The sequence below is a fragment of the Pipistrellus kuhlii genome, unplaced genomic scaffold (assembly GCF_014108245.1).
Source record: "Pipistrellus kuhlii isolate mPipKuh1 unplaced genomic scaffold, mPipKuh1.p scaffold_m20_p_4, whole genome shotgun sequence".
Classification (NCBI taxonomy): domain Eukaryota; kingdom Metazoa; phylum Chordata; class Mammalia; order Chiroptera; family Vespertilionidae; genus Pipistrellus; species Pipistrellus kuhlii.
Window position 1 is genome coordinate 44,921,225 of NW_023425540.1, and position 26,425 is coordinate 44,947,649.

At 37.6% G+C, this 26,425-nt stretch overlaps 1 protein-coding gene across 1 annotated transcript in view; it reads left to right on the forward strand.

Moving 5' to 3' along the window:
* Positions 1-26,425, forward strand: part of ADGRV1 (adhesion G protein-coupled receptor V1) — a 423,988-nt gene that overhangs the window by 125,089 nt on the left and 272,474 nt on the right. Inside the window, exons 54-68 of the mRNA XM_045571582.1 lie at positions 2,805-2,951; positions 3,607-3,862; positions 5,480-5,682; positions 7,926-8,102; positions 8,460-8,642; positions 10,271-10,450; positions 13,885-14,049; positions 16,087-16,201; positions 19,318-19,441; positions 20,821-20,959; positions 21,165-21,350; positions 21,620-21,852; positions 23,294-23,442; positions 24,126-24,324; positions 26,051-26,270. Coding sequence (XP_045427538.1) covers positions 2,805-2,951; positions 3,607-3,862; positions 5,480-5,682; positions 7,926-8,102; positions 8,460-8,642; positions 10,271-10,450; positions 13,885-14,049; positions 16,087-16,201; positions 19,318-19,441; positions 20,821-20,959; positions 21,165-21,350; positions 21,620-21,852; positions 23,294-23,442; positions 24,126-24,324; positions 26,051-26,270 — 2,676 coding nt within the window. The remainder of the gene's footprint in view (positions 1-2,804; positions 2,952-3,606; positions 3,863-5,479; positions 5,683-7,925; positions 8,103-8,459; positions 8,643-10,270; positions 10,451-13,884; positions 14,050-16,086; positions 16,202-19,317; positions 19,442-20,820; positions 20,960-21,164; positions 21,351-21,619; positions 21,853-23,293; positions 23,443-24,125; positions 24,325-26,050; positions 26,271-26,425) is intronic.

The following is a 26,425-nucleotide window of genomic DNA, read 5'->3' on the forward strand; positions in this document are numbered from 1 at the left end:
ACTCAGTGAGTCGTACTTGAGTATTTTAAGCCTCTCTTTTTTTCCCTTTGCCTGCTTCCCCCCCTACTGTGCATTCGAAGCTCAATTCTACTGCTTCCTTGCAATTTAGTTTTACACACTGGACCGTCTAAACTTTACTTTTTGTACTGATTCCTTTTATAAGATTGAATTTGAAATGGTACCAGTTGGTCTTGGCCCAGGAGTTTGAATTTGCTGTTACCCATGTTCCCAGAAGACAGTGATGTAGATACCAATCACTGTGTCTGATCATACACATTACTCATAAATATTTGACTGTCCTATTATGCCTTTGTTATTTCTGTGGTGGGAAGGAAAAGTTGGAGAGGAGGAGGAGGAGGAGAGAGAAAGAGAGGGAGAAGTTTGTAACTCTGTGTGCATTGTACACATGGAGACGCTTTCTCCTGAGGAAAGGGAACTGTGCATGAGGACAAAGGCCTGGAGGAGATGAGGAAGTGAGATGCACATATTGTATATCTGGGAGAAAACAATCAGGGCAGGGAGAAACCATCAGCAAATGGAGTGGCCCTGAAGTGAGGCCTTGCCTAATAAAAGCAGCAGGGAACTCTCTGTGGCTAACCTGTGTGCTAGATCAGAGGAGGCCCAGGTGTGTCAGGAATCCCCACCAGCACTCACCGGTACAGTGACGTGCAAGGAGAACTCATAGGACTCATAGAACTCATAGTCGTTATTTTGATGACTGATGGTACACAAAATCAGGTAAGAGAAAAGGCTGTTAGGATAAAGTCCATAGAAAACTGGGTACCATTTTCCCAGTGTTCTCTTCCAGTGGAATCACGAGGAATGCATTCCCCCAGCATCAAGTTATGACAACATGCGAGAAGTGTTATCAACCACCAAAACTCATTAGAGACTCACTGCTCAGGATTTTAAATGGGGACTGATCATGTAGGCACCCTCTCCCTGGCATATAAACTTTCAGATTCCCTGGTGTTCAACATAAAACATTGTGTATTCAAACAGGTCAAGCAAATGGAGCTCATTGTCAGTTCTGGGAATGGTGAGAACCCTCCTGAAATTCAAGTTCCCAGACACCAGCCAAGGGCCAATCTTGCAGGCAGGCCTTTCAAAGGACACCCTCGTCATAGAATCAAAACTAGATTGTAAGTGGGCAAGAACAGATATAGGCCAGTTAGGAGACTATTGAAGTCATCCAGCAACAAACGATAGAGCTGTGGGAAGCAGGAGTTTGCCTTCCACCAAGATAGGGACCACGGGAGGAGGAGAGGTTTCAGGGATAAGAGGAGGAGTTTTTGACATACTAATGTCCTGAGTCAATTTCTTGCAAAGGTTGTAGGATCACCCTATTACCCAGCCTGGCCCATTCTGAACTCAAGGCGGGCCAGCTTCCTCTGAGGCAGCTCTGCCCACAGAAATATAATGTGAGCCAGATGTATAATTTTGAGATTTCTTGTAGTCATATAAAAAAAGAAAAGAAAAGGTAAGTTAGTTTTAATATTATATTTTCTTTAGCCTAGTATATTTAAAATATTATCAATATAATTTCAACATAAAATTATGGATGAAATATTTTACATCTTTTTTTTCATATTTTACCTTCAAATCCAGTGTGCATTTTATACTTACACACTAATCACATTTCTAATGCTCATTGGCCACCTGCTGCCAGAGCATTGTCTTTTGTGAACAAATTATATGGATGTGTTAAAATCACAGCTTTTTCTGCAGAAATGTTTGATTGCCTTGAGCAATATTTTATTACTATATAACATTTGTAACATTGTGTTAAAATGCTGTGTAAAATATCGCTATGAGATAGGATATATATTCAAGTTAACATTCTAAGTAGAGACTTTAAGAAATGAATGGGGCATCTCTTTTCAGATTATCATAGTAAAAAGGCAAGAAATATCTTACTGAAAAGATTTTTTAAAGTCTTTATATTTTTTGCTAAGTTGCCTGTAAAGAAACCAGGGATATTATAAAGAAGGGATTTTTTGAAATACTAAATTGAGGAAACATTTGTTAAATGGCTGGCAAGAGATGTTGCAATGTCAGACAAGGAATGTTATAGCCACACTGAGCTAGAACTAAGTTTAGAACAAAGGAAAGAGGTTAGGGGTACAGATGAAAGGAAGAGAGTATGGCATTCTAACACAAGAGAACATGATATTTCTGGCAGGAAAAATAGTCTTAAGACTATTAGCTAAGGATGAAACATTGATGGAAACAGGACAGCTATAGAAACATTTCAAAAAATATAAATTTAAGGATAAGAGACAGTTGTAAATGATCAGAAAGAGCTCCCTGACTTTCATGACATCAGTACATTTGGGTGGGACTTTGGAGACCATGTTGATTTAACAAATAGAAAACAGAGACCTAGAGGGATTACCAAAGGTTACAAAGAAGAAGCCTCCTTTCTCCTAACTCTCATGTCCTTTCGGTTCTACAAACTGTTTTATGTGCTATGTACAATGCTTTCAAAAAAGTATATTGTTTCTGATTATAAAAGGAAGATATGTTCATTGAAGAAAATTTGAAAAACATAGAAACAAGGAAACAAAAATAAATATAATTCTAAACTCACATTTTTGTTTATTTTAACTTAATCTTTACTTTTCCAAACATGTGTTTTTCGATAAAATCATAGTCATCCTATATTATGGTTTTTGAACTATTGTCTTTCACTTATTATATCATGTTGCTCCATGCTGTGAAGTTTGCAAATGTATGGTAGCATGAAATAGAAGTTTACTTAGGTAATTTCAAATAACCTTGGTGACTTCCTATGTATTTTTCAGAATTCATTATATAAGCAAGTGGAAGAAATGGAGCAAGATAGCCTAGTAACCTTGAATGTTGAGCGCTTAAAAGGAACTTATGGTCGTATAACTGTAGCATGGGAAGCTGACGGAAGTATTAGTGATATATTTCCTATCTCAGGAGTGGTATGTAATTTATAAAATTATAGGAAAGCCACTTTTAAATTATGGTAACTATTGATGAGATGAGGAACATGATAAATGACATTCAAGAAGCAGACAGAAGCCCTATTGAAAATAACTTGATTCCACTTAGCAAACTTGGATTTGACTCTTCAGACAACAGAGACACCAAAGGGGGAGAGTGATGCTCTGATTTGTATCTCTGCCTATTCTTTGTTCTCCACCTCTATTTTGATTTATTAATAGGTAAATGATACATCTAATCAGAGTTTACCCAAGGGAAATAGCAATCCTAGCCCAAATTTTATAGAGAAAAGTATTTGTTAAACCATATGCCGTTTTCTTAATGTTTATAGATTTTTATATATGGTATCTAGGACTTAGATTCCCACAGAAAGACTATGTACTCCATATTCTAATGGAAAGTAGGCTTCAGGATATAATAATTTGGCTACAGTTTTATTAGGTTAAGTTTTAGTAATAGTTTTTTTTCTTAATAATCTCACTTTTTATATGAAAGATATTTGATTTGTAGATAGGTTGCTTAAATGCCTCTTGTTATTTAAGTTGTGGCCAATAGAAAACAAATCTAATCTCTGTTATTGCTGCACGGTGATAATGAAAAAATAGGTGAAATTTTCTTTGTTTAAAATTTTAGATGTCCTTTTCAGAAGGCCAGGCACTGTCTACAATCACCCTGACCGTTCTTGCTGACGATGTACCAGAGTTATCAGAGATTGTGACCGTAACACTCACGCGCATTAGCACCGAAGGGGTTGAGGACCCATCGAAAGGTGCTACTATTGATCAGAAAAGAAGCAAGTCTGTGATAACCACTCTGCCCAGTGACTCACCCTATGGCTTGGTGGGCTGGCATGCCGAGTCTCTCTTTGTTAGGGTAGCAGAGCCCAAAGGTAAATCTTATTAAATCTTTTTCAGGTTCTAGTAAGTTTTATTGGATAATTTAACTGTACATTTCTATTTTTATGTGATTTTTTTTTTAGTTGGACAGGTCTTAATCCTTCTTTGTTTATAATTATTGAATTCTATGATCATGCAAAATTCAGAAAATATTTTTACTATTTTGAGACTATTATAATAGAAATCTTATTTTAGTAAAGCATTATAATAAAGAGGATTGGTTTTTATTTTACTTTCTCTTTTTCATCCTTTATTTACCTGTCCTATTTTCTCACTCGGATCTCCTCTCTAGATTTTCAAGTTATCAGGAACAAGGAGCAACACAGAGAAATACATATGGTACAGCAGGTGTTAATTGTTAAATCTAAAGCAATAATTAGAATGATATTTTCTCTGAAGTAAAAGTGATCAGCCCCTATTTCCTTTCAGCTTAGTGCTGAAATCTGCCTAAGTAACTCTTCATATTAGTGGATAAATGGATTTTTGTAGGTAAAGGTGATCTGGCTTATTTAAATAAAAAGTTATATATACTTTTAGGAAAGTCACTTTTAAATTATAATATGTATATATTTTAAATATGCTATGAAAAGTTTCTAAAATTTTCCAATAGGAACATCAGTGTCCTACCATTTAAGGAGTTGATGAGAAAAATACCATGTAATTATGCATCTGGGCCTTTATATTTCTGTATATTATATATGCAACAGAAGCAATAGGTTTAAAATATAATGACCTGTTCATTTATTTATTTAACAAATATTTTTAAAGCATCAAGTATGTACCAGAAATTGTGCTGTGAGTTCTGGAAACAAAGGCATGGTATTTGGTTATTAGAAATGCACAGACCAGTAAGGAAGATTGACAAGCATTTTTTTTCTTTTTTTATATGGCAAATTACATGTTTAAAAATCTAAAAACTTAAATAAAACATAGGTGCTATAGAATACTTTGAGCCTTGTGATAGGTATCTCACTATAAGAGCAAAATGGTTCTAATGACTAGTTATTAAATTATGACTTTGGTGTTTATTCATTTTTGAACAATCTTCTTAGCATTTGTAATTAGTACCTCTGCTCAACCTGCATGTATGCACTTTTCTCAAGATTTTCAGGCCCTAACCACTTTGGCTCAGTGGATAGAGTGTCCGCTTGAGGACTGAAGGGTTCTGGGTTCGATTTTAGTCAAGGGCACATGCCCGGGTAGGGGGTGTGCAGATGGCAGTCGATCAATAATTCTCTCTCACCGTTGATGTTTCTCTCTCCATCTCTATTCTTCTCTGAAATCAATAAAAAATATATTTCAAAAAAGATTTCCAGTAATTTCTGTTAAAGTGCATGACATGGGCAACATAGAAGAGTATGCAAGAAAAGCAGCAGGGAGGGCTTAGAACTGGGATGGATTGCTTGCAGTGTATGTGGAATGTCAGCACAACTTTGGGAATAGGTGAGCACAGAACAAGGTGCTCCTTGTGAGTGTACATGTTCTTTGTTTTGCTTCTCTTTCCTTAACTACCTAAAAGGGGTAGTGCAGGACATTCCACGCTAAGTGCCTGGAATAGCATTGACAGTACACAGACAATCTTATGCACTTGAGTCATGTCTGTCCCACAGAGAACATCACCACTCTTCAGTTACAAATTGTTCGTGATAAAGGACTACGTGGAGACATTGCCATTCACTTGATAGCTAAACCCAGTTTCTTACTGCCCATCAATAATCAAGCCACAGAGAATGAAGATTATGTGCTACAAGAAACAACAATAATCATGAAAGAAAACATAAAAGAAACTTACGTCAGAGTTACCATTTTACCGGTGAGTCTAGGCTGTGGTTAGTAGGATTATATGTCTGGATGCATTTGTTGGTTGGTTTATGGTAAATGAATGAATAAAATGCCCAAATCAATCTGATTATTTTTATTGTTGAATTGATAGGGTAATGTTTTCGTTGAATGATACAATTAGTTGAATTAAGATTAGTTTTCAGATATTGGGTCGGCAGCTAAGTAATTGCGGATTTTTAAAAGAAAATCAAAGACAATTTTTTCATGGAACTAAATAACTTTATTCTGTAATGTATTGCCCATTTTGATCAATGACCTTTTGCCATCTTTCAGGCAGCATCATAATCCCACGTTCAAAAAACTTCTGGTTTTTATTAGCAAAAAACTGAATCAGGTACGATTTGACATCATCATCATTATTGAAATTTCTACCATTCAAGGAGTTTTGTAAAGATCGAAACAAAAAGTAATCAGATGGTGCAAGGTCAGGACTATATGGTGGATGTGGCAAAACATCCCAACCAAGCTCCATTAATTTTTGCCGAGTGACCAAAGATGTGTGTGGCCTTGCATTGTCATGATGGAATACAACATCTTTTTGATTTGTCAATTCGGGCCGCTTTTCTTCAACTGCATTGGTTAATTTCGTTAGTTGTTCAATGTAGACATCAGAATTGATCGTTCGGTTGGGTGGTAAGAGTTCAAAGTAGACAATTCCTTTGTAATCCCACCAAACTGATAACAAAACCTTCTTTTGATGAATATCAGCTTTTGATGTTGTTTGAGTTGGTTCACCTGGCCTGCTCCACGATCTTTTCCACTTGATATTGTTGTAAACAACCCATTTTTCATTGCCAGTTATCAGTCGTTTTAAAAATGGATCATTTTCATTACGTTTCTTTAGCAAATCGCAGCTGCTAATGCGTTGCGTTAACTGTGATTCTTTCAGTTCGTGAGGAACCCATGTATCGAGTTTTTGAACATAGCCAAGTTGTTTTAAGTGATTTTCAATGCATGTATGTGATACATGAAGCTTCTCTGCAATCTCACGTGTTGTACTGTGACAGTCCGAATTGATTATTGCTTTGATTAGGGCGTCATCAACTTCAACTGGACGACCAGAGCGTTTTTCATCTTTGAGTGAAAAATCACCAGAACGAAATTTGGCAAACCAATTTTGACACTGCCGTTCTTTTAAGGCTTCGTCACCATAAACAGCACATAACTTTTTATGAGCTTGCGATGCGTTTTTCCCTTTGCGGAAATAAAAAAGCAAAATATGACGAAAATGTTCCTTTTGATTTTCCATTTTTCAACGAACGCCAAACGAAAACTACAAAACAGATCAAAAAACTTTTTTTACTGATTAACAGCTGAATAGCCAACTATCAAATAACAAAATGTGTTTTACATTTGTACTACGTCTGCAAACCTAAAAATTCAACTGAAGCCATATATGTGTGAAACCCGCAATTACTTAGCTGCCGACCCAATATTTTAGATCTGGTTTTAGTGCTATGCTCTGTCTCTTATGTGGGTAGATCTGTAAATGAAACTGAAAGTGAGTAATAGTGATTAATATAATCAATAATATTACATAATTAAATATTGTATTTTTATGTTAGAATACCATATATAATACAATATTCTATATTGTTAAATAAATATAACATTAGTGTTACTAATAATGGTATTGACGGTATTAGATAATAGTGGTTTCTGGGGAAGACATGGGAAAGATGTGAAGAATGGGGGAGAGCAAAAGTTCCTTTACTATTCACTATGTATTCTTTTTATCTTTTGAAATTGTTTATTACCTATTGTATAATAAGGTAAAAGTCTTTAAAACAATTTATTAAAATGAGGGATTATGTCTAGATTTACAAATCTAGGGCTTTTGCTTTTAAGGTGTATGTAGTATTTACCAGTTTTTCCTATATTTGGGGGAAGGTATCATATATATATATATATATAAAACTATATATAAATATGTATGTATTAATAACATATTCAATACAATATATTCAAAATTGCAGGATAGAATTCTAAAAATTATTTTACTTGCTAATAAGTATGAGGCTTCTCCTAAGCTTGAATATTTCTTAAGATTCTGATTTTGTCAATAGGAATGTGTTAAAATATAGGAAGAAATCTTTTTAGAAAGTGTGATAGAGCTACCCATTCCAAATATCCAAAGCACATTCAATATATTTTAAAAAAATAAAGCACCCTCTCTGTCCCTCCCCTCCTCCCCCCTTCCCTGCTCACCTCCAGGATGATGCTCCCGAGCTGGAGGAAGGATTCATTGTCAACATCACCCAGGTGTATCTGGTGAACTCTGACTTCTCTGCAGGACAGCCACGCGTTCGGAGACCTGGAATGGAAATAGTTGAGATAATGATAGAAGAAAATAACGATCCCAGAGGAATATTTAAGCTTCATGTTACCAGAGTGAGAGGAATTTAATATATTTATATTGATATGGCCATTTGCACCTGCCAATTTGGCCAGTGTCATATATTTTCTGCAAAATAAGTGGCTTTGCTTGAAGATATTTATAAATACCTGTCTTTAACTTTATCTTATAGACTAATTCTTAGTTCTCTTTGAGCTAGACCCAAGGATTAAATAAATTTATTCATTCTACATTTAAATATAACAGTTCTAAATGAATATATATAGAAACTATCTATTTCTACTTTGGTGGGTAAATATAGCCACTATAAGTACAAATAATAAATTTAGAAAGTGATGCCTGTACGAGAATTACTTTTGTCTTGCATTTTAACTTATATTCTTTACTTGAAGAATGCTGTTGGAGTTATCACTGCTTATGAGGCACCTCCACCCCTGAACGTTCTTCGAGTTCCCGTCGTCCGGCTGGCTGGAAGCTTTGGGGCTGTAGATGTTTATTGGAAAGCAACACTGGACAGTGCTGGCCCGGAGGACTTTAAGCCATCTCATGGGATTCTTAAATTTGCAGATAGACAAGTATGCTAGTTATGAACATATTAGCATTATTCTGGTTGTACTTAAAACATTTTATAGACATCCATTAAATGATTGTGCAATATGGTTGCTAAATGAATTATACTCTGAATTCTGTCAAGCCAAACAGAAATTTATAACTGTTAGTTAATATGTAATTAATTAATGGACATAGGAAGAGAAAGAGAGAGAGAAAGAAAGAGAGAGAGAGAGAGAGAGAGAGAGAGAGAGAGAGAGAGAGAGAGAGAGAGAGAGAGAGAAACATTGGTTGGTTGCCTCCTGTATGGGATTGAATGCACAACCCAGCTAGTTATGTGCCCTGACCTGAAATTGAACCCGCCAACTTTTGGTGGACTAGATGATGCTCCAGCCTATTGAGCCACATGGATAATGGCTACCTGAGATATATATATATATTTTTATCATGAATAGTAAAATCACCATCTGGACTAAGTTTTATTTACTTATAAGTCATTAAAACTTTTAAGATAGACCCAGACATGAATGTTTAAGAACAGATTTGGGTTTTCTTCCTCCCCGCCTCCCCCCCACATTCTAAGAATAGTATTTGGAACTAATGGGATTTATTCTAATTGTAAAACACAACGATAATTTCTATGGCACCATTTTATATCATGCAATGTTAATAATTAGTATACTAAAATTTATGTTTGTGCAATGCTTATTAGAGCCAACATGGTATTTTAATTGTTTTTGTTCAAGAATAAGGCTTCATGTCCATAGCTACATGGATAGAATGTTGCTTGTGCACCTTAAGATCTTGAGTTCAATTTCTGGTCAAGGGCACATTGCTGGGTAATAGGTTCTATCCCTGGCTCTGGTCGGGGTGTATGGAAGGCAACCAGTGGATATCTCTCTCTTACATTGATGTTTCTCTCTCTTTCTCTCTCCTTTCCACTTTCTCTCAAGAATCAATGGAAAAAATATCCTTTGGTGAGGATTAACCAAAAAATAAAATAAGGAATAAGACTTTATTATTTTTTGTATCTGTAAGTACTATATTATATATATAACTAGAGGCCCAGTCCTTGAAATTTGTACATTGGAGGAGTAGTCCCCTCAGCCCAGCCTGCATCCTTTCCAATCTGGGACCCCTCAGGAGTTGGGCCTAAACTGGCAGTTGGACATTCCTCTCACAATCCTGGACCGCTGGCTCCTAATTGCTCACCAGCCTGCCTGCCTGACCCCCCTTGCCAGCCTGGTTGCCTCTCGTAGTCCCCCCACTGGCCTGGTTGCCCCACACAGCCTGTTGTTCAGTCATTTGGTCGTCCCTCACTAACCCCCCTGCCAGCCTGGTCATAGGCAGTTATCTTGTGAGGTTGTGCTGGTAAATTTGCATATTTCCTCTTTAATATATAGAATTGCCTATATCTTGAACATAATAAACTATACATTTCTTTGAAATACAATAAATGAATGACTTTAAAATGCTATTATGAACATAACAGGCAAATAATTCTGCAGTTTTCTTTTGTATTATGTTTTTAAATTTTAACTAAAAAATAAACCATATATGTTCAAAAGTTGATATCACAATATATATCCTTCCCTCTATTTCACCTTTCTTCATTCTCTTCTCTCTCTTTTTCTTCTTTCCTTTTCTTTTGTAGGTTACTGCCATGATAGAAATAACCATAATTGATGATGCTGAATTTGAACTCATGGAAACTTTTAGTATTTCCTTAATCAGGGTGACTGGAGGTGGCAGACTTGGTGATGATGTTGTAGTAACAGTTGTAATTCCACAAAATGATTCTCCATTTGGAGTATTTGGATTTGAAGAAAAGACTGTAAGTGAAATACATTGGGGGAGGGGCTTCTTCTAGGCTAATTTTTTCTGTGTAATTTTTAGTAGAAAGGTGTCTCATTTTTTTTTTTAAACCCCTTCAGAACCCTTTACTTATGATTTTCTTTTCAAGGGTCTTTTCAGTTGGCTGTTGAATTAGGGGCCAGCCACCCAATCTATGCAATTTGATAGTAATGATAATTCTTACATCAGGCAGTTATAAAGGGAACCAGATTCCTACTTATTAAGTGTAATAAACCAAATAATACTTTCCCCCATACATGTGTTCTCTTTCTGCCCTGCTGGCAGACCAACATCCTGATCACAAGGCCTGATTCTGTCATGGATCTGGTGTTCCACCCAAAGATGGAGTTAGCTGAGGAGGTGTTTATATTACCCTGCCTTCTGGTACTCTTTCTTGACTTATATTGAATAAAAACCCGTAGTCACCCCAGCTCATGCATTTCTTTATATTTCTTCTCTTTCTTCCCTCTTACTTCCCATTGGCTGTCTACTTCTGAGATCTGGAAAAGGTAGCTCAATATTTTTGGTTCAACCATTGAGAGAGAAAAAATGCTTAGCTAATCATTTGTGTAGCCAGGTTTAATGACTAGTGCTAAATTATCCCTACATCTTAAATATAAAATAAAGGGCTATAAAACAATATTGTAATTACTACATGATGATTATGTAATAATTGTTACGACTTTACCTTTCAAAGAAAATTCTAAAATGAAATAATAAAAATATTTAGGTAATTCTGGGATGCACAATAACTTTTATGTATCCATATTTCATTGTTCCCTTTATTTAATCATTTATAGGTAGTCAGCAATCCACCATCAGTCATTTATATAATTACAAATTGCTCTAATGATCATTGCCCTCATTGCCCTGAAGATGCAGTGCTAGTCCTATAACTTGCCTATCAGTGCTGGATGTTCTAGATGCTCCAAATTTTAAAGATACCATAATAATTGCCTAATAATTACCAACTGAAATTTCAGCTTCATAAGAAAATGAAACCATAAGAGGGACACCATACTCCCATTGCAATAGCCTAATGAAACTCTTTCTTGGAAAGGAATAAGCAGAGCTAAAGGTGTGTAAGAAGTTGTAGGTTCACAAGAGTAGCTGTGAATATCTCCAGGCAACAGAAAAGGTCTAGGAAAATACAAAAATGTATAAAGACAACAGTAAAAGTATCCATAATATTACTAAATCTTACTGCCCTGAGATAGACATTGCTAATATTTTGTTGTATTTCTATCTAGGCTTTCTTTCTATGTGTGTGTGTGTAAGTAAATATTTTAATATATGTGAATGTATTAATTTTTATAAAATGTCTATTAGCTTCCCAAGTTAGATAAAAAGTTCAGGACTTAATAATCAAACTTCTAATTGGTGAAACCTTATAAAATGTGTTTGCTTTTAACTTTGTCACACTCTTTTTGGATTTATCGATACATACTGGATGGTGTATTTACAAACTTCTTTGTTAGGGAAAATAAAGAGTTATGTTACTATTAATAAATAATTTTTGTTTATTAATTTTAACTACTTTAGTGCACCCTTGGCCTGAGCTCTCATAGCTTATTGCAGTAGCCTCCAATTTCCAATTTGTCTTACAGTCTAACTAGAGGCTTGGTGCATGAAATCATGCACTGGGGGGATAGCCGACTGATGACTTTGGCCTGTCGCCCCCCTCTCCCCCCGAGGGAACGCACTGACCACCAGGAGCACCTCCTGCATTGAGTATCTGCTCTCTGGTGGTCAGTGCACATCATAGTGACCAGTCATTCCACCATTTGGTCGATTTGCATGTTAACCTTTTATTATATAGGATAGTAAGATTTGGGCCACCAAAACCCTACTGTATAACCCTTGTTGTGAGGAGTAAATGAGTTGATATATGGGAAGCTCTTATAACTGGGCTTATACTCAGTAGTTGTCAATTGCTGCTTTTATTATTGTTGGTATTAATCTTAGCTTATTACCAGCCCTTTATGACTACTTTCCTTGATTCTTATCTTTCTATCTGCCAAAGGCTCTTGATCACATGGAGTTTACCTTTTAAATTGTACAATATCTAAGATATTCACTATTGGGCACACAGTGAACATTCTGTTAACCTCATTTGATGGTACAGATTAGATTCAGCACTGAGGAACACCGAGAAAAGATTGTCAATATGAATCTATCAGAATTCTTAAGCTGCTCCCAAGAACAGTATACCAAATATACTAAAGCCTTGGGAATAGCCCAGGCCCAAGGAAATCTTGTAAAACCTAAGCTAAAATGTTATCTGTGAAGACAAAAAGGACTTATCTGTGCAGATTGTTTATAGTGGTGTGTTTTTTTGTTGTTGTTTTTTTTGCTTTATTTTTTTCTTGTTTAATATTTATGGCCTCTGAGGAGTGGTTGGCATAGCACTGGCTATGGAGTGAAACATCTCTACTAGGCTCCAGGATCCTCTTCTCCAAATATACATATAGATAGCTGGCCCTCAGGTTCTGTGAGGCTTCAATAAGTTTATGTGCAAAAATTGACATACTGGAAAATAAATGTCAGTTGCCTCCAAATCCCTACTCTTTGCACCAATGCAAAATCTCATGGAAAAAACAAAACAAGATTAAATTAAACATTTGTTAAGTGTGTCTGCCTGTCTTAAAAATGGAAGGCATTGTATTATGTTTCGTATTTCCATAATAGGTGGATATAATGGGCTCAATTTGGACTTTACTTCACAGTAAATATGTGTCATCCAATTGAACCAGGTCTCTTGTGTAGAAATAAATAGTATTGGTAAATTAACGTACTAAATTTCCTTCTGTCTTTATGTCATAATAATAAAATCGCTTTTAAATTTGGACTTACTAAAGTTGGCAAACTGCATAATTCAGAGGGCAGTTTAAGTCTATTTTATGTGGGGTACCTGATGGTCATAAAAAGTACCCCTGAATCTCACTTAACAAAATAGTTCTCTTTTTGTTATTTTACTTCTTTATGCAAGTGTCCTATATTAGTGTTCCTAGTTGGGATCTAACAGACACTTCTTCATCAATTGGCATCTTAGGCAGCAGACTCTCTCCATCCTATGGCTCTGTCCTCCTCCAGATCCCGAGAGTCCCCTCTTGTCACCTGGCAAATGGGAAAGGCGGGGCTATGGAAGATTGTGTGAGAAGTTGATAGCCAGACTATTAATAACATGTGTTACTTCTATCTATAGTTTTGGGTCAAAATTCAGTCACACGCTCCACCTAATTGCAAGAGTGGCTAGGAAATACCAAGTAGCTGAGTGCCCAGAACAAAAAGGAAATGGGGTTTGGTGAAAGAGACAGAATTCTAAATTCAAAAGTTTCATTGTGAGCAGAAATAAGATTGTTTTCCCTACTTTTTTTTTTAATAATTTATCTTATCAGTTTTTCTTTCTTTCAGGTAATGGTTGATGAATCCCTTTTGTCTGATGACCCTGATTCATATGTGACATTGACAGTTGTCCGGTCGCCAGGAGGAAAAGGAGCCGTCCGATTGCAGTGGACTGTGGATGAGATGGCTAAAGATGACCTCAGTCCTTTGAATGGGACACTTCATTTTGATGAGGTATATTCAGCATCAGGACCCCTGCAGTTTTTCTCTAATTTGTCATTGCTTGCTTTTCCTTTTCACAGTCTTACTTACAAATTCTTTTGTAATTTATTATGTCTGGACTTCCTTTGAAATTATATGTATAATAGGGGAAAATCACAAATACACACACACACACACACACACACACACACACACACACACACTAGACATCTGAAACAAAATTTAGTTCAGTCACTGCCTCTATGCTACCATCAAGACTACTCTTCTCTCAACATTTCCTCTCCTGATTGAGGGCAAAATAAGTCAACCAAGCTGGACTTCTGGGGTGTCAGCCCCCTCTCCACCCATTCTGTAACTCTTGCATATATTTGGTCACCGATTCTTGTCAGTTTCCCTTTTAAGTATCCTTTCTCACCTTGCCTCCTTCTCTATCATGTCTGTGACGATGCACACCTCCATCATCTTTTATCAGTAGAGTCTTTTAATTTGTAATCCTATTCTAAATCTTTTCCTTTTTCTGTCCATTATTTGTGCCACTGACAGGGTTAACATTCAATAAGATATACCATGTTTTGTCACCCCCTGCTTAAACAATCCAGTGGCTTTCTCATACCCACAGAAAACCTAGCTCTGTAATAGTACACAAAGCCTAAATGAGGGAATCCTGGCTGTATCTTCCACCTTGCTTTTAGAATCATGCTTGTGAACATCTTTTCTAAATTAATAAAGATAAAATAAGAAGCAGCCGAGACCGGTTTGGCTCAGTGGATAAAGCGTCGGTCTGCAGACTGAAGGGTCCTGGGTTCGATTCCAGTCAAGGGCACATACCTTGATTGCAAGCACATCCCAGTAGGGGATGTGCAGGAGGCAGCTGATCGATGTTTCTCGCTCATCTATGTTTCTGACTATCTCTTTCCCTTCCTCTCTGTAAAAAACCAATAAAATATATATACTATATATATATTTTAAAAAGAAGCAAATCCATTAAAAACCAGAGAAATGGAACTGATACATAAGTTTTTAAAAATCTCACAAAATAACAATTAACAAAAAAAGCATTAAAAGGGAGATAATGTTAAAAATTGTAAGACTTCTTTATGCAAATGTAAGCAAATAAAGGCATTGAAGTGATTCATTGTATTACATAAGTGATAGATTTTTTTTTCTATGAATAGATTTAATTAGGTTGAGGCAGGAAATATACATTTTCCTAGAAACTCTTACAAAAACTTTTTAAAAGTATAGCTACTGTGAAATAGAAATAATGAATTAATGGAGAAAAGCTTGAGTAAAAAATATTAAAAGTCTCAGAGAAAAAATATAATTACAGAACTAAGATGTACATGAGAAGAAATAAACATCAGAATTCAAGCTGCAGAAAAGTAATCAGTGATGAATAGGACAATGAGTTGCAGAGGTAGAAAAAGTAAAGATAAAATGATACCCGGTTATGTCTCAATGCATTCATTATTTGTCCTCTGCTTTCCTTTGTTCCTTCCCGCCCAGCCTACACTAAAAACATGTTCCAAAAAATTCCTGAGCTAAGTGTAAGGCAAGAGGAAGGGAACAACAGTGAGCACTCTTGGGATCAACAACTGTGGAAGGAATGGGAGGGAAACAAGGATGGGTAGAGGGCAGAGTGAAATGGGCAGGAGGAAGATGACTTGTATAAGTGGTAGACCTCTGTCTGACCTTTGTGTTTTTACATCATACTGTGACCATATAGCTTTCTTTAAGAGATTGGACTTTCAATCATTGAACATTTTTAGTAAATTTAGAAGCTGTGCTAATCATCCCCCCCCCCCCTTTTTTTCTTTCTATTAAGAACTTGAATAGCATTTATGGTCAGAGCTAACTTTTATGTAGTAATTCTCTTTAGAAGCAACCCATAATTCTAGGAGGGAAAAAGGATATACTTCAAAAATGCTTATGGATACTTTTAAAATACATCATTTTTAGTAGATCATATCAGTATATTTGCTAATGAGAACATTCAAAATATGGTGTCAATCAATTTGGAGAATTTTTCACTCCTGTTGTTTGGTATAGACTGAGTCCGAGAAGACCATTGTATTGCACACACTTCAAGACACTGTGTTGGAGGACAGGCGTTTCACCATTCAGCTGATATCAGTTGATGAGGCAGAAATATCTCCAGTGAAAGGTAAGAGAAATTCACATTAAAAAAATTAAACAATAGATTCTTAGAAAAATGTAACCAAATAGTCAGTACTACTAAAATAGGCTACATTAAGTTTGTAATCCCTAAAATGTTTGTTAAAACATAAAGATGTCATTTTTCTACCATGTTTTATAGCTAACAAATTTTTAAAACTAAAATTATAATACACAGTGTTAGTAAGGTCATATGTTAAAGATTTCATACAGCTTAAATATGTGATTTTAAAAAATGAAGGTGTTTATTTAAGCAATGTTTATAGAATAAAATATGTAGCTTCCTAAATGATCCATTTAACCAGGTAGGAGACTGATTAAATATAACAGAATACTATGCAACTATTCAAAAGAATCTTATCTATATAAAATCCTAAGTGACCATCACAACCAAACGGATGACCAAACAGGCTGTGTGGGGTGATCAGGCTGGCAGGGGGGTTAGTGATGGGTGACCAAACAACTGAGCAGCAGGCTGCATGGAGCAATCTGGCTGGCGGGGGAGGGGGGGGGCAGTGAGGGGCGACCAAACGACCGAACAGCAGACTGCATAGGTGATCAAGCCGGCAGGGGTGGGGGCAATTTGGGGCAACCAGGCCAGCAGGGGGTCAGTTGGGGCAATCAGGCTGGCAGGGAGAGGCGGTTACAGGTGATCAGGCTGGAAGTGGGGCGGGCAGTTAGGGATGATCAAGCAGGCAGGTTGGTGGTACAGGATTGTGAGAGGGGTCCCAGATTAGAGAGGGTGCAGGTTGGGCTGAGGGGATCTCCTGTTCCCCTGTGCACGAATTTCATGCACCAGGCCTCTGGTCTATAACAATCTATAGTAATAAAAGCATAGTATGCTAATTAGACTGCACGTTCTTCTGGCCATTCTTCCTTCCAGATGAAGCTGGGCTGCGAGGGAAGCACAGGTCCCTGGGTGCCAGAGGGAAGCCGGCCCTGGCAGCTGGTGGAAGGAAAGCCTATTCTTGCATGGATTTTGTGCATCAGGCCTCTAGTATGGTATAAAAGGCCTTAATTACATTACAAATTAAGAACACTTAATTACATGGATAATTGATATGTTTATAAAGCATGCTTTATAACGTGTTTAATATAATCCCATTTTTCTCATGTGCATATTATAAATATGTAATGATTTACTTGAAATCTTATTTTTAAACTATATTTTTATTGATTTTTTACAGAGAGGAAGGGAGAGAGATGGAGAGTTAAAAACATCGACCAGCTGCCTCTTGCACACCGCCTACTGGGGATATACCCACAGCCAATGTACATGCCCATGAATCGAACCTGGGACCTTCCAGTCCGCAGGCTTATGCTGATGCTCTTTCCACTGAGCCAAACCAGTTAGGACTACTTGAAATCTTAATAGTGGTTTTGGATTACCTGTATTTTCTATATATTTTTGCACTGTTCACATATTACTTTTATAATAAAACATTTCATCAGGAAGTAATTACATAGATATTTTGACATTTCAGAAACAGGCATCATATTTGTTACTTGCTTATGGTCAATATTAAAGTTTGTTTCTTTGGTATGGAGAGAAAGGCTTAATGGTTCTAAATGGTTTTATTGTGGTACAAATAGTAATAACCACGAGAAACAGCGCAGCAACTTTGAGATGAAAGATTACTTACATATCCTTTTTTTTACCATCAAAAACTCCATCCTGTATAAGGGTCTGTAGCCAAAAAAAAAAAAAAAAAAAAGAATTCCATGATCAAAGAAATTCTCAAAATTGTAGAGCATCACTCTATGTGCCTAGGGTAGCTGTATTAGAATGGATCAGAGTAAATAATTTATTAATATAAAAAATTCATAGTACATTTCTTACTGTGACATATTTGCACATAACAAACCACTCTTGGTTTCATTAATTCATTGCCAAAGTAAGTGAGAGTACAGCAATCCAGTCATTTGTTTCATGAAACCTCGGGTACTTCTAGAAACCATTTTCTTCAACTTACTGCCAATTACAATATGAATATCAAATTACTTAATATAATTATTATTTCTATACTAGAGGCCCAGTGCATAAAATATGTGCAAGAGGCTTGGCTCTCGCAGACCCAGCTTCATCTGGAAGGTTATCTGGAAGATTGTCCAAATAGTCATTCCGCCGTTCGGTTAATTTGCTTATTATGCTTTTATTATTATAGATTATTATAGATCAGAGGCCCAGTGCACAAAATTTGTGAACTACGGGAGGGCACTTCCTCAGCTCAGCCTGCACTCTCTCTAATCTGAGACATCCCTCTCACAATCTGGGACCGCTAGCTCCTAGCCACTTGCCTGCCTGCCTGCCTGATTGCTCCTAACTGTTCTGCCTGTCAGCCTGATCACCCCTTAACTGCTCCCCTGCCAACCTGATTGATGCCTAACTGCTCCCCTGCTGGCCCAATTGCCCCCACCTGCCCTTTCCTTCTGGTCATCTTGTGGCAGCCATCTTGTGATGACATGGGGGTGGCCATCTTGTGATGATGTGAGGGCATCGTACAAGGATGAGAGGGCTACCTAGGCTTTTATTATTATAGATTAGTAGGACTATTTGGCACATTTTTGTAAATGCTTATAAGCAAATAATAGCCAGAAAATTAAAAATGAAAGGTAACTTTAAGAATTCTTCCTTTTGTCATATAGATAATAAACATTTGGCCAGGTAGCCAATTGCAGTGAGCTGCAAAATGATAACTGTAGGAGTGAATTAATGCAAATGCTAGAAGACTGCTTGCTTCCTGTGGGAGTGATAGTAGAATTATTGTCCACTTTCATTATAATGTGATCTTGGACAAGCTAATTGCTCAGTTTCCTCAATGCCTCATTGATAAAATGAGGATAATATTAACATCTAACTTATATGATTACCATGAGGATTAACTCATAAGATTAGTATATGGAAAGCACTTTAGAACATTGCAGGCATATACTAATTGAATACTTGTGTTTGCTACATAAGCTGTATGTATAGGGTGCCCCCAAAAATCTATACACGCTTTAACAGCTGATAACTCACCTAATTTTGAACTCTGACTGTATAATCATTCAAAGTGTGTATACTTTTTTTTTTTTTGGACACCCTGTATATCATCTTCAATTTAGGCAGCGCATCAATCATCATTCGGGGAGATAAGGGAGCTTCAGGAGAAGTTGGGATCGCCGCCTCCTCCAGGCACATCCTCATTGGGGAACCCTCAGCAAAATATAATGGGACTGCTATCATCAGGTAAGGAGGTTGTAATCTTTCTTTGCCTGGGTTGGGGCTTTGAAGTTTGGTCTAAATAATTAGCATTTTATGCCTTAAAATCTTCCTGCCTGCCTGCCTGCATTGTTCTCAATAATCTTCAAGCATTGTTATTTTGTATGTTGGCGATATCCTGTGGAGAATAGAATGTATTTTTAGTGAAAATTGAAGATGTCTTCTGATCTATGTTGAAGTTAGATCTTGAGGAGGTCTCAGACTGATTTGCACAACCCATTCTGAGGAAAGCGCAGTGAATTGATGTTAGATCTATGCTTTTAGCCCCGCACATCACCAGCTATGTAAAATGAGCATTACTTCATGTCTATAAGCTTGTGTGTCTCAGCTGCAAAGTTGTTCCTTAGAAAATCATCTGAATCAAGCATTTTAATTGTTCTACAATTGGGGCTGTTGTATAACTACTAGTGCCCCAGTGCATGATTCGTGCAAATTAAAAGTAAATTAATTAGAAGATGGCCAGGGGGCGTGACATGGTGAGACGGGCTACATGTCCTGGAGCCAACCTACAGCAGTCCCTCCCCAGCTGGCAGCACTGGGACTCAAAGGCGGTCTGTGGAGTGAGTGGGGCCCCTCCAGCAGGTGGGATTCCTTGGCCTGGCCTGCGGGGATCAGGCTGAAACTGGCTCCCCGACACCCCCCAAGGGGTCCCAGATTGCAAGTGGGTGGTTCTCGGGTGAGGCACCCTTGAATCAGGCTCCCTCCTCTCTGGTTCCAGGGTGTGTCACCTGAGAATTACAGCTGCCAAGTCACCACAACTTGGCAGCTCCTGCGTTGAGCATCTGTCCCTGGTGGTTAGTGTGCCTCATAGCTACTGGTTGGCATCTGCTCCCTGGTGGTCATTGTGCATCATAGCTAATGGTTGGAGGGTAACTTAGCCTTTTATATTTATAGATGAGATGCTTATAGGTGACTTTATTACAAATCTTTTCATGAGGAGTGCGGCAGCGGCTAACAGTGAAGTAGCTGAATTTGAATGAAAACTCTACCTTTTTTAAAGTTTGTCCATTAGCACTGCATGTGTGGAGTTTCTGTTCTTTAGGCTATTGACATTTTGTGAAAAATCTGTAAATAACTTAATTTTTTTTCTTTTTAGATCTTCCACTTCTAATGTTCAGCTCTTGCTAGTATTCTTGTCAAGTAGATTTACATGCATTCAGTACTTTGACTCTTACTAGCTTGGAACTGTAAGACCTACTTGTGGGATATAATAGATAGATAGGGTTATTTATATGCAAAATGTTTCTGAATTAAATGACAGTTGTTTATTTTTGAAAGAGAGCAAATATCCAGGAAAAGTTTCTTCAATTAAAAAAAGTATTGAATATATGTGTGTATTGTTGTAGCCTGGTTCGTGACCCATCGATCTGGGGGGAGGTCACGGTGTCTTGGAGGATTTTCCCCACGTCCATGGGGGAATTTGCTGAAACATCAGGAAAACTGACAATGAGAGAAGGACAGTCTGCAGCAATTATAGTGATCCAGGTATTAATGTTACTGGCTTCTGTTGTGCCTTTTGCTGTGTGTTTGTGTGTGTGTGTGTGTGTGTGTGTGTGTGTGTGTATGGTTAGTGGGTGGGGTGGTGGGACATGATTAATATGCCAGATTTGTTGTTGTTACTTACGTGATAGATACTTTTCTTTAAATGATATAGTTTTTGCTGCCAATGGCCCGTTTTGTCCTTCTGTAGGCTTTGAATGATGACATTCCTGAGGAAAAGCGTTTCTATGAGTTCCGGCTCACTGGTGTCAGTGAGGGGGGAATACTGAGTGCGGCCAGCAGCACCGCCAATATCACAGTGGTGGCCAGTGACTTCCCCTATGGCAGATTCGCCTTTTCACAGGAGCAGCTTCGAGTGTCGGAGGAGGCACAAAAGGTAGAGTCTGAAATGCTGAAAATTGGGAATATCACTTTTGGTTTTTATATTATAGTGATCTTTAAAGCGTGTTTCCTTGTTCTTCTGACACTTTCACCAGCTGATTCATTTCCTCCTGATGCTATTTTGACATCTCACCTCCATACTTTAATTTATCTATTTATAATTTCCCCATAATCCTAGTAAATTGAATTAGAGGTCATAAAAAGTAAGTATTGTCTGGTAGGTTAATTATCCAAGTCACATAAGAGAACTTCTTCTGGCTGTAGGTGAACGTCACCGTCCTCCGATCGGGTGGGTCCCTCCGCCCTGTGCGGCTCTGGTATGAGACAGTGAGTGGGACCGCGGAGGCAGGCGTGGATTTCGTCCCTGCACCGGGGGAGCTCCTCTTTGAAGCTCGGGAGATGGCGAAAAGCGTGCAGGTTGAAATACTTGATGATAGCCTTCCTGAAGGCCCTGAGGAATTTTCTCTAGTAATTACAAGAGTGGAACTCCTCGAAAGGTAAAGTAAAAAAGGAAAGTAGGAAAGTAAGAAAAGGAGGAAGAAGGAAAAAGTTAGTGCTAGGTTGTGTAGGAGTTAATACAAAACTGTGAAATAGTTCTTCCCCTTCTTTTTCATAGATTTATGTAACATTAGGACAGTGCGTGGTAGGAAATTATAGAAATACCCTGTTCATTAAGCATTGTTCTAATATATAACTCTCCCCTCCCCACGCACCCCTTACCCCCCAAACACACACACAAAAAAAGTTGAAAGTATGTATTTCTGTTGCATGCAGTCACTCCGGGTAGCCATAGACTTGAACATGGCATGGGAGGGAGTAATTTGGTGAGGAAATGGAATAGCTGTTCTCTAGGTCGAAGGTCAATTGGCCTTGGAGAATTTGCTTCCTCCTGTCTCTGTACCTGGGAATGGGCTGGAGTGAGAGATTTCCTTTTGGAGTCAATGAAAGCTGTCCTATCTCCTCCATGGGTGAATGGGGTAGATGCTTGCTTTTCCAGTACCAGTGTTAAAGGGGGTAAAAACATTGAGTCAAAGAGGGCCAGACATTAATGTGCACTGTGCTCCCATTGAAGATCAAGAATGAACCACATGGAGGCCATCTCATTCTCTGATCACTTAATATTTTAATTCCTTTTTTTCTAATTTTGCCTTATATGTAATTTTATTAACCAGCTGTCAACCCTTTGAGAGATAGGTGGGGTAAAAATACCGGGTAAATAGAATTTAGAAATGAAAAAAAGGACTGCACTGGTTTAGTGCCATTCTTTAGCTTCTGGGATTAAAACGATATAAAGTCAGAAATTTTCTTAAAGGGAAATAATATCAATATATTAAAAAGGGAAACTTCCTTTGCATACATGCCATTAGACAAGTAAACTGCCATCGATATATAAAAGAACAGAGGCATTGATTTGTAATTGTTTTCCGTAGATATTAAAATGTTTTCTTGAATCTTGAAGGTTTAGCTTGAGATTTCTTCAGTGGCACAACACTCACTGTTTGTTTGCAGTAGCTCTCTCAGCGTGTCGCCGTGAACATCCAGCCCCGCTGGCTTCCGTCCGTGGTGCACTGCAGCTTGATGCCCATTCCCTTCTGTAGAATGTGTTCAGCAGTGCATTTCTAGCCCCCGAGCTTTCTTTTACGAGACCACTTCTTCCCAATTTCCTTGTAGTTCTGTTATCTCCCCATTGCCTCAGTTTAATAACTTTATGTTAGTTCTGGTTTCATGCAGGCAGTGATAGTCGTGAGCAGCACAGAAATCTGTTTCAAACAGCATTTCGGGGGGCGGGGGAGAAAAGAAGCATTTTAGTGTCCGGGAATTTTTAAAAGTATTAAATTGCTTAATAGGACTAAGTTATAGGAGCTAAGAGGACCATTCAGTTGATGGTAAGAAATTATATACTCATTTTATTTCATTTTTTTTTAATGACTTTGCAAGAGGGTATGATTTTACCATCCAAGAAAATGGACTTCAAGTAGATCAGCCTCCTGAGATAGGAAACATCTCCATCCTCAGAATCATAATAATGACAAATGACAATGCAGAGGGCGTCATTGAGTTTGACCCAAGGTATACTGCCTTCGAAGGTAGGTTCAGTAACCTTATTTATAAATTTACCACCACTCTCTGAATTATAGATTTCCTGAGCTCGACGTTATCAGTTTGAATTCTCATACGTAAATTTTCTGTTTGATTGTGTGTGTGTGTGTGTGTATACGTACATGTACATGTATACCCTTATATGTATTTGTATATGCCTTTATAGATTTATATATTTACACATTGGGCAATCTTGAACCTCGCTTATGTGTGCCAAAGCTGAATGGTTAGGAACAAAGCAATTTTAAAAAGTTGTGTTTTACCTCAGAAATATTGAAATATTCATATTCCAAACACTTTTATGAATACATTTTAACTTATGCAATGCTTAACTTTCTTTGTGATTAGAAATCAGTGAATATCCACTTTCTAATAAATTGTTGTTTATTAACATGTGGCACAAAGAGGAGGAATGCCTACACTGATGATTACATAGGTCATTTAATTTCTAACTTATACTGTTCACTAGAACTTTCAACTTGAGACAAACTATATTTCTCCAAAAAAAAAATAAGTCATGAGATTTCCACCAATCATTTTTTAAAGTGATAAATGAGTTGTGGACACATTGAGTACTTGTACTGTTAATGGCCATGCTTAATTTGACTGAATTTAATAAATATTAGTTGCTTTGCCTGACATAGTAGTTAATTGCAAATGCCTATTACAGTGGAGGAAGATGTCGGGATGATCATGATTCCAGTGCTGAGGCTGCATGGAGCACACGGCCGCGTGACAGCTGACTTCACCTCTCAGAGCTCCTCTGTGGTTCCTGGTGTCGATTATCTACTGCATGGGGATTCAGTCACATTTCAGCATGGGCAGAGCTTAAGTTTCATAAATGTCTCTATCATTGATGACCATGAAAGGTAACAATTTAGTCATACGAGAATACGGTACTCCCCCTCATCCTCAGGGCATAGATTCCAAGACTCCCGGTGGATGCCTGAAACTGCAGATAGTTTGCAACTCTATATATACTATGTTTTTTCCATATATATATATATACCTGGGATAAAGTTTAATTTATAAATTAGGCACAGTAAGAGATTAATAACAACAATAATAAAATAGAATAATTATAACAATACTAGAGGCCTGGTGCATGAATTTGTCCCTCGGCCTGGCCTGCGGGATCGGCAAAAAACCATCTCTCCAACATCCCCTGAGGGGTCCTGGATTGTGAGAAGGCACAGACCAGGCTGAGGGACCCCACTGGCCCATGATCGAGGCCATGGAGAGACGCAGGAGGTTGGCCAGCCGGGGAGGGACCACAGGAGTGCTCCAGGGTGTGTCCAGCCCATCTTGCTCAGTCCCAATTGGCTGGACCCCAGCAGCAAACTAACCTACCAGTAAGAGTGACTGCCCACTGGTGGTCAGTACACATCATAGCGAGCAGTTGAGCAGCCTTAGCATATCATTAGCATATTAGGCTTTGATTGGTTGAACAGATGACCAGACAGCCGGACACTTAATATATTACCGTATTTTCCGGCGTATAAGACGACTTTTGAAATGAAAAAAAGCCTGCTCAGATTGGCCAGAGTCAGAGAGGCGGTCTATTAAGAAAAGAACTGGTGTTGCCTCGGAAGTGGGGGGTAGTCTTATATAGCAAATATAGGCCTAAACCTATGTTTTAACTGTAAAATGAGGGGGTCGTCTTATATGCCGGAAAATATGGTAGTCTTTTATTATGTAAGATATTGTAATAAAATACCTTAATTGTACTCTGCTTACCCTTCTTGTGATGATGTGAGATGATACCTTGCCTACATGATGAGATGATGAGATGAAGGGAGGTGAAGAACATAGGCATGTGACATAGTGTTAGGCTACTATAAAGTTTACTTGTACCACACACTGTGATACCCAGTCAGTCAGTCTGATAACTGAGATGGTTACTAAAGATGGGTCACTTATATATACATTGGACAAAAGGATGATTCATATCCCAGTTGGGATCGAGATGGTCAGGGGGAGATTTCATCACGCTACTTAGAATGGCATGAAATTTAAAATTTATGAATTGTTTTGTTCTGGAATTTTCCATTTAATATTGGACCCCACTTGACTGAATGTAACTAAAACTGGGAAAAGCAAAACCAGAAATGATGGGGGACTACTTATAATATGGGCATACATAAAACATGAATATTGTGTTCTATTCCTTATCTATGATTTGCACTGATAATAGAATTTCAGATTATACATGTGACCATTGAAAAACACGTGGTAAATTTAGGGCAGGAGGGAGGGATGCAATGGGGCAGGGAAAGATTTGGGAGACCATTTTAATTGTATGTTACTTTTGTCAGATACAGGAATAATAATTTTTTATTAATTTAGATTTGAAAAGTCTAATCAGAATATGGATGCATTCAGCAAGTAAAAAGAGAAAGCAAAAATCTATTTATTAACAAGCCCACGTTACGTAATATTGAAGTGAATCATTTATGCCGTTAGTGGATCACCCTCCTTTCCTACTTGGACTGTGACTACTGTGCCTTGAGTGACCAATTAAGAAAATGACTAGTTATTTGGATTTTAGAAGCATTTTCACGTACTTAGATTCACAGATTTGTTCTTTCTTCGCAGTGACTTTGCGGAGCCCATTGAAATTCTGCTCATTGGAGCTACTGATGGAGCGGTCCTTGGTCGCCACCTAGTGAGCAGAATCACAGTCACCAAAAGCGACTCTCCCTTTGGTGTTGTAAGATTTCTTAATCAGAGCAGAATTTCTCTTTCTAATCCCAATTCTACAATGACTTTACCCTTGGTGCTGGAGCGGACTGGAGGACTCTCAGGAGAGATTCAGGTAGAGTTATCATTCTCATGGTTTTAAAAATATTTTTTGATAAGTTTGGATTTTCTTATTCCTCAAATATATCCATTTATTTATTTACAAATAATAATATTTATTAATCACCTAGTAGGTGTAAAGCAGCTTCTAAGTCCTATGAAGCACATAAA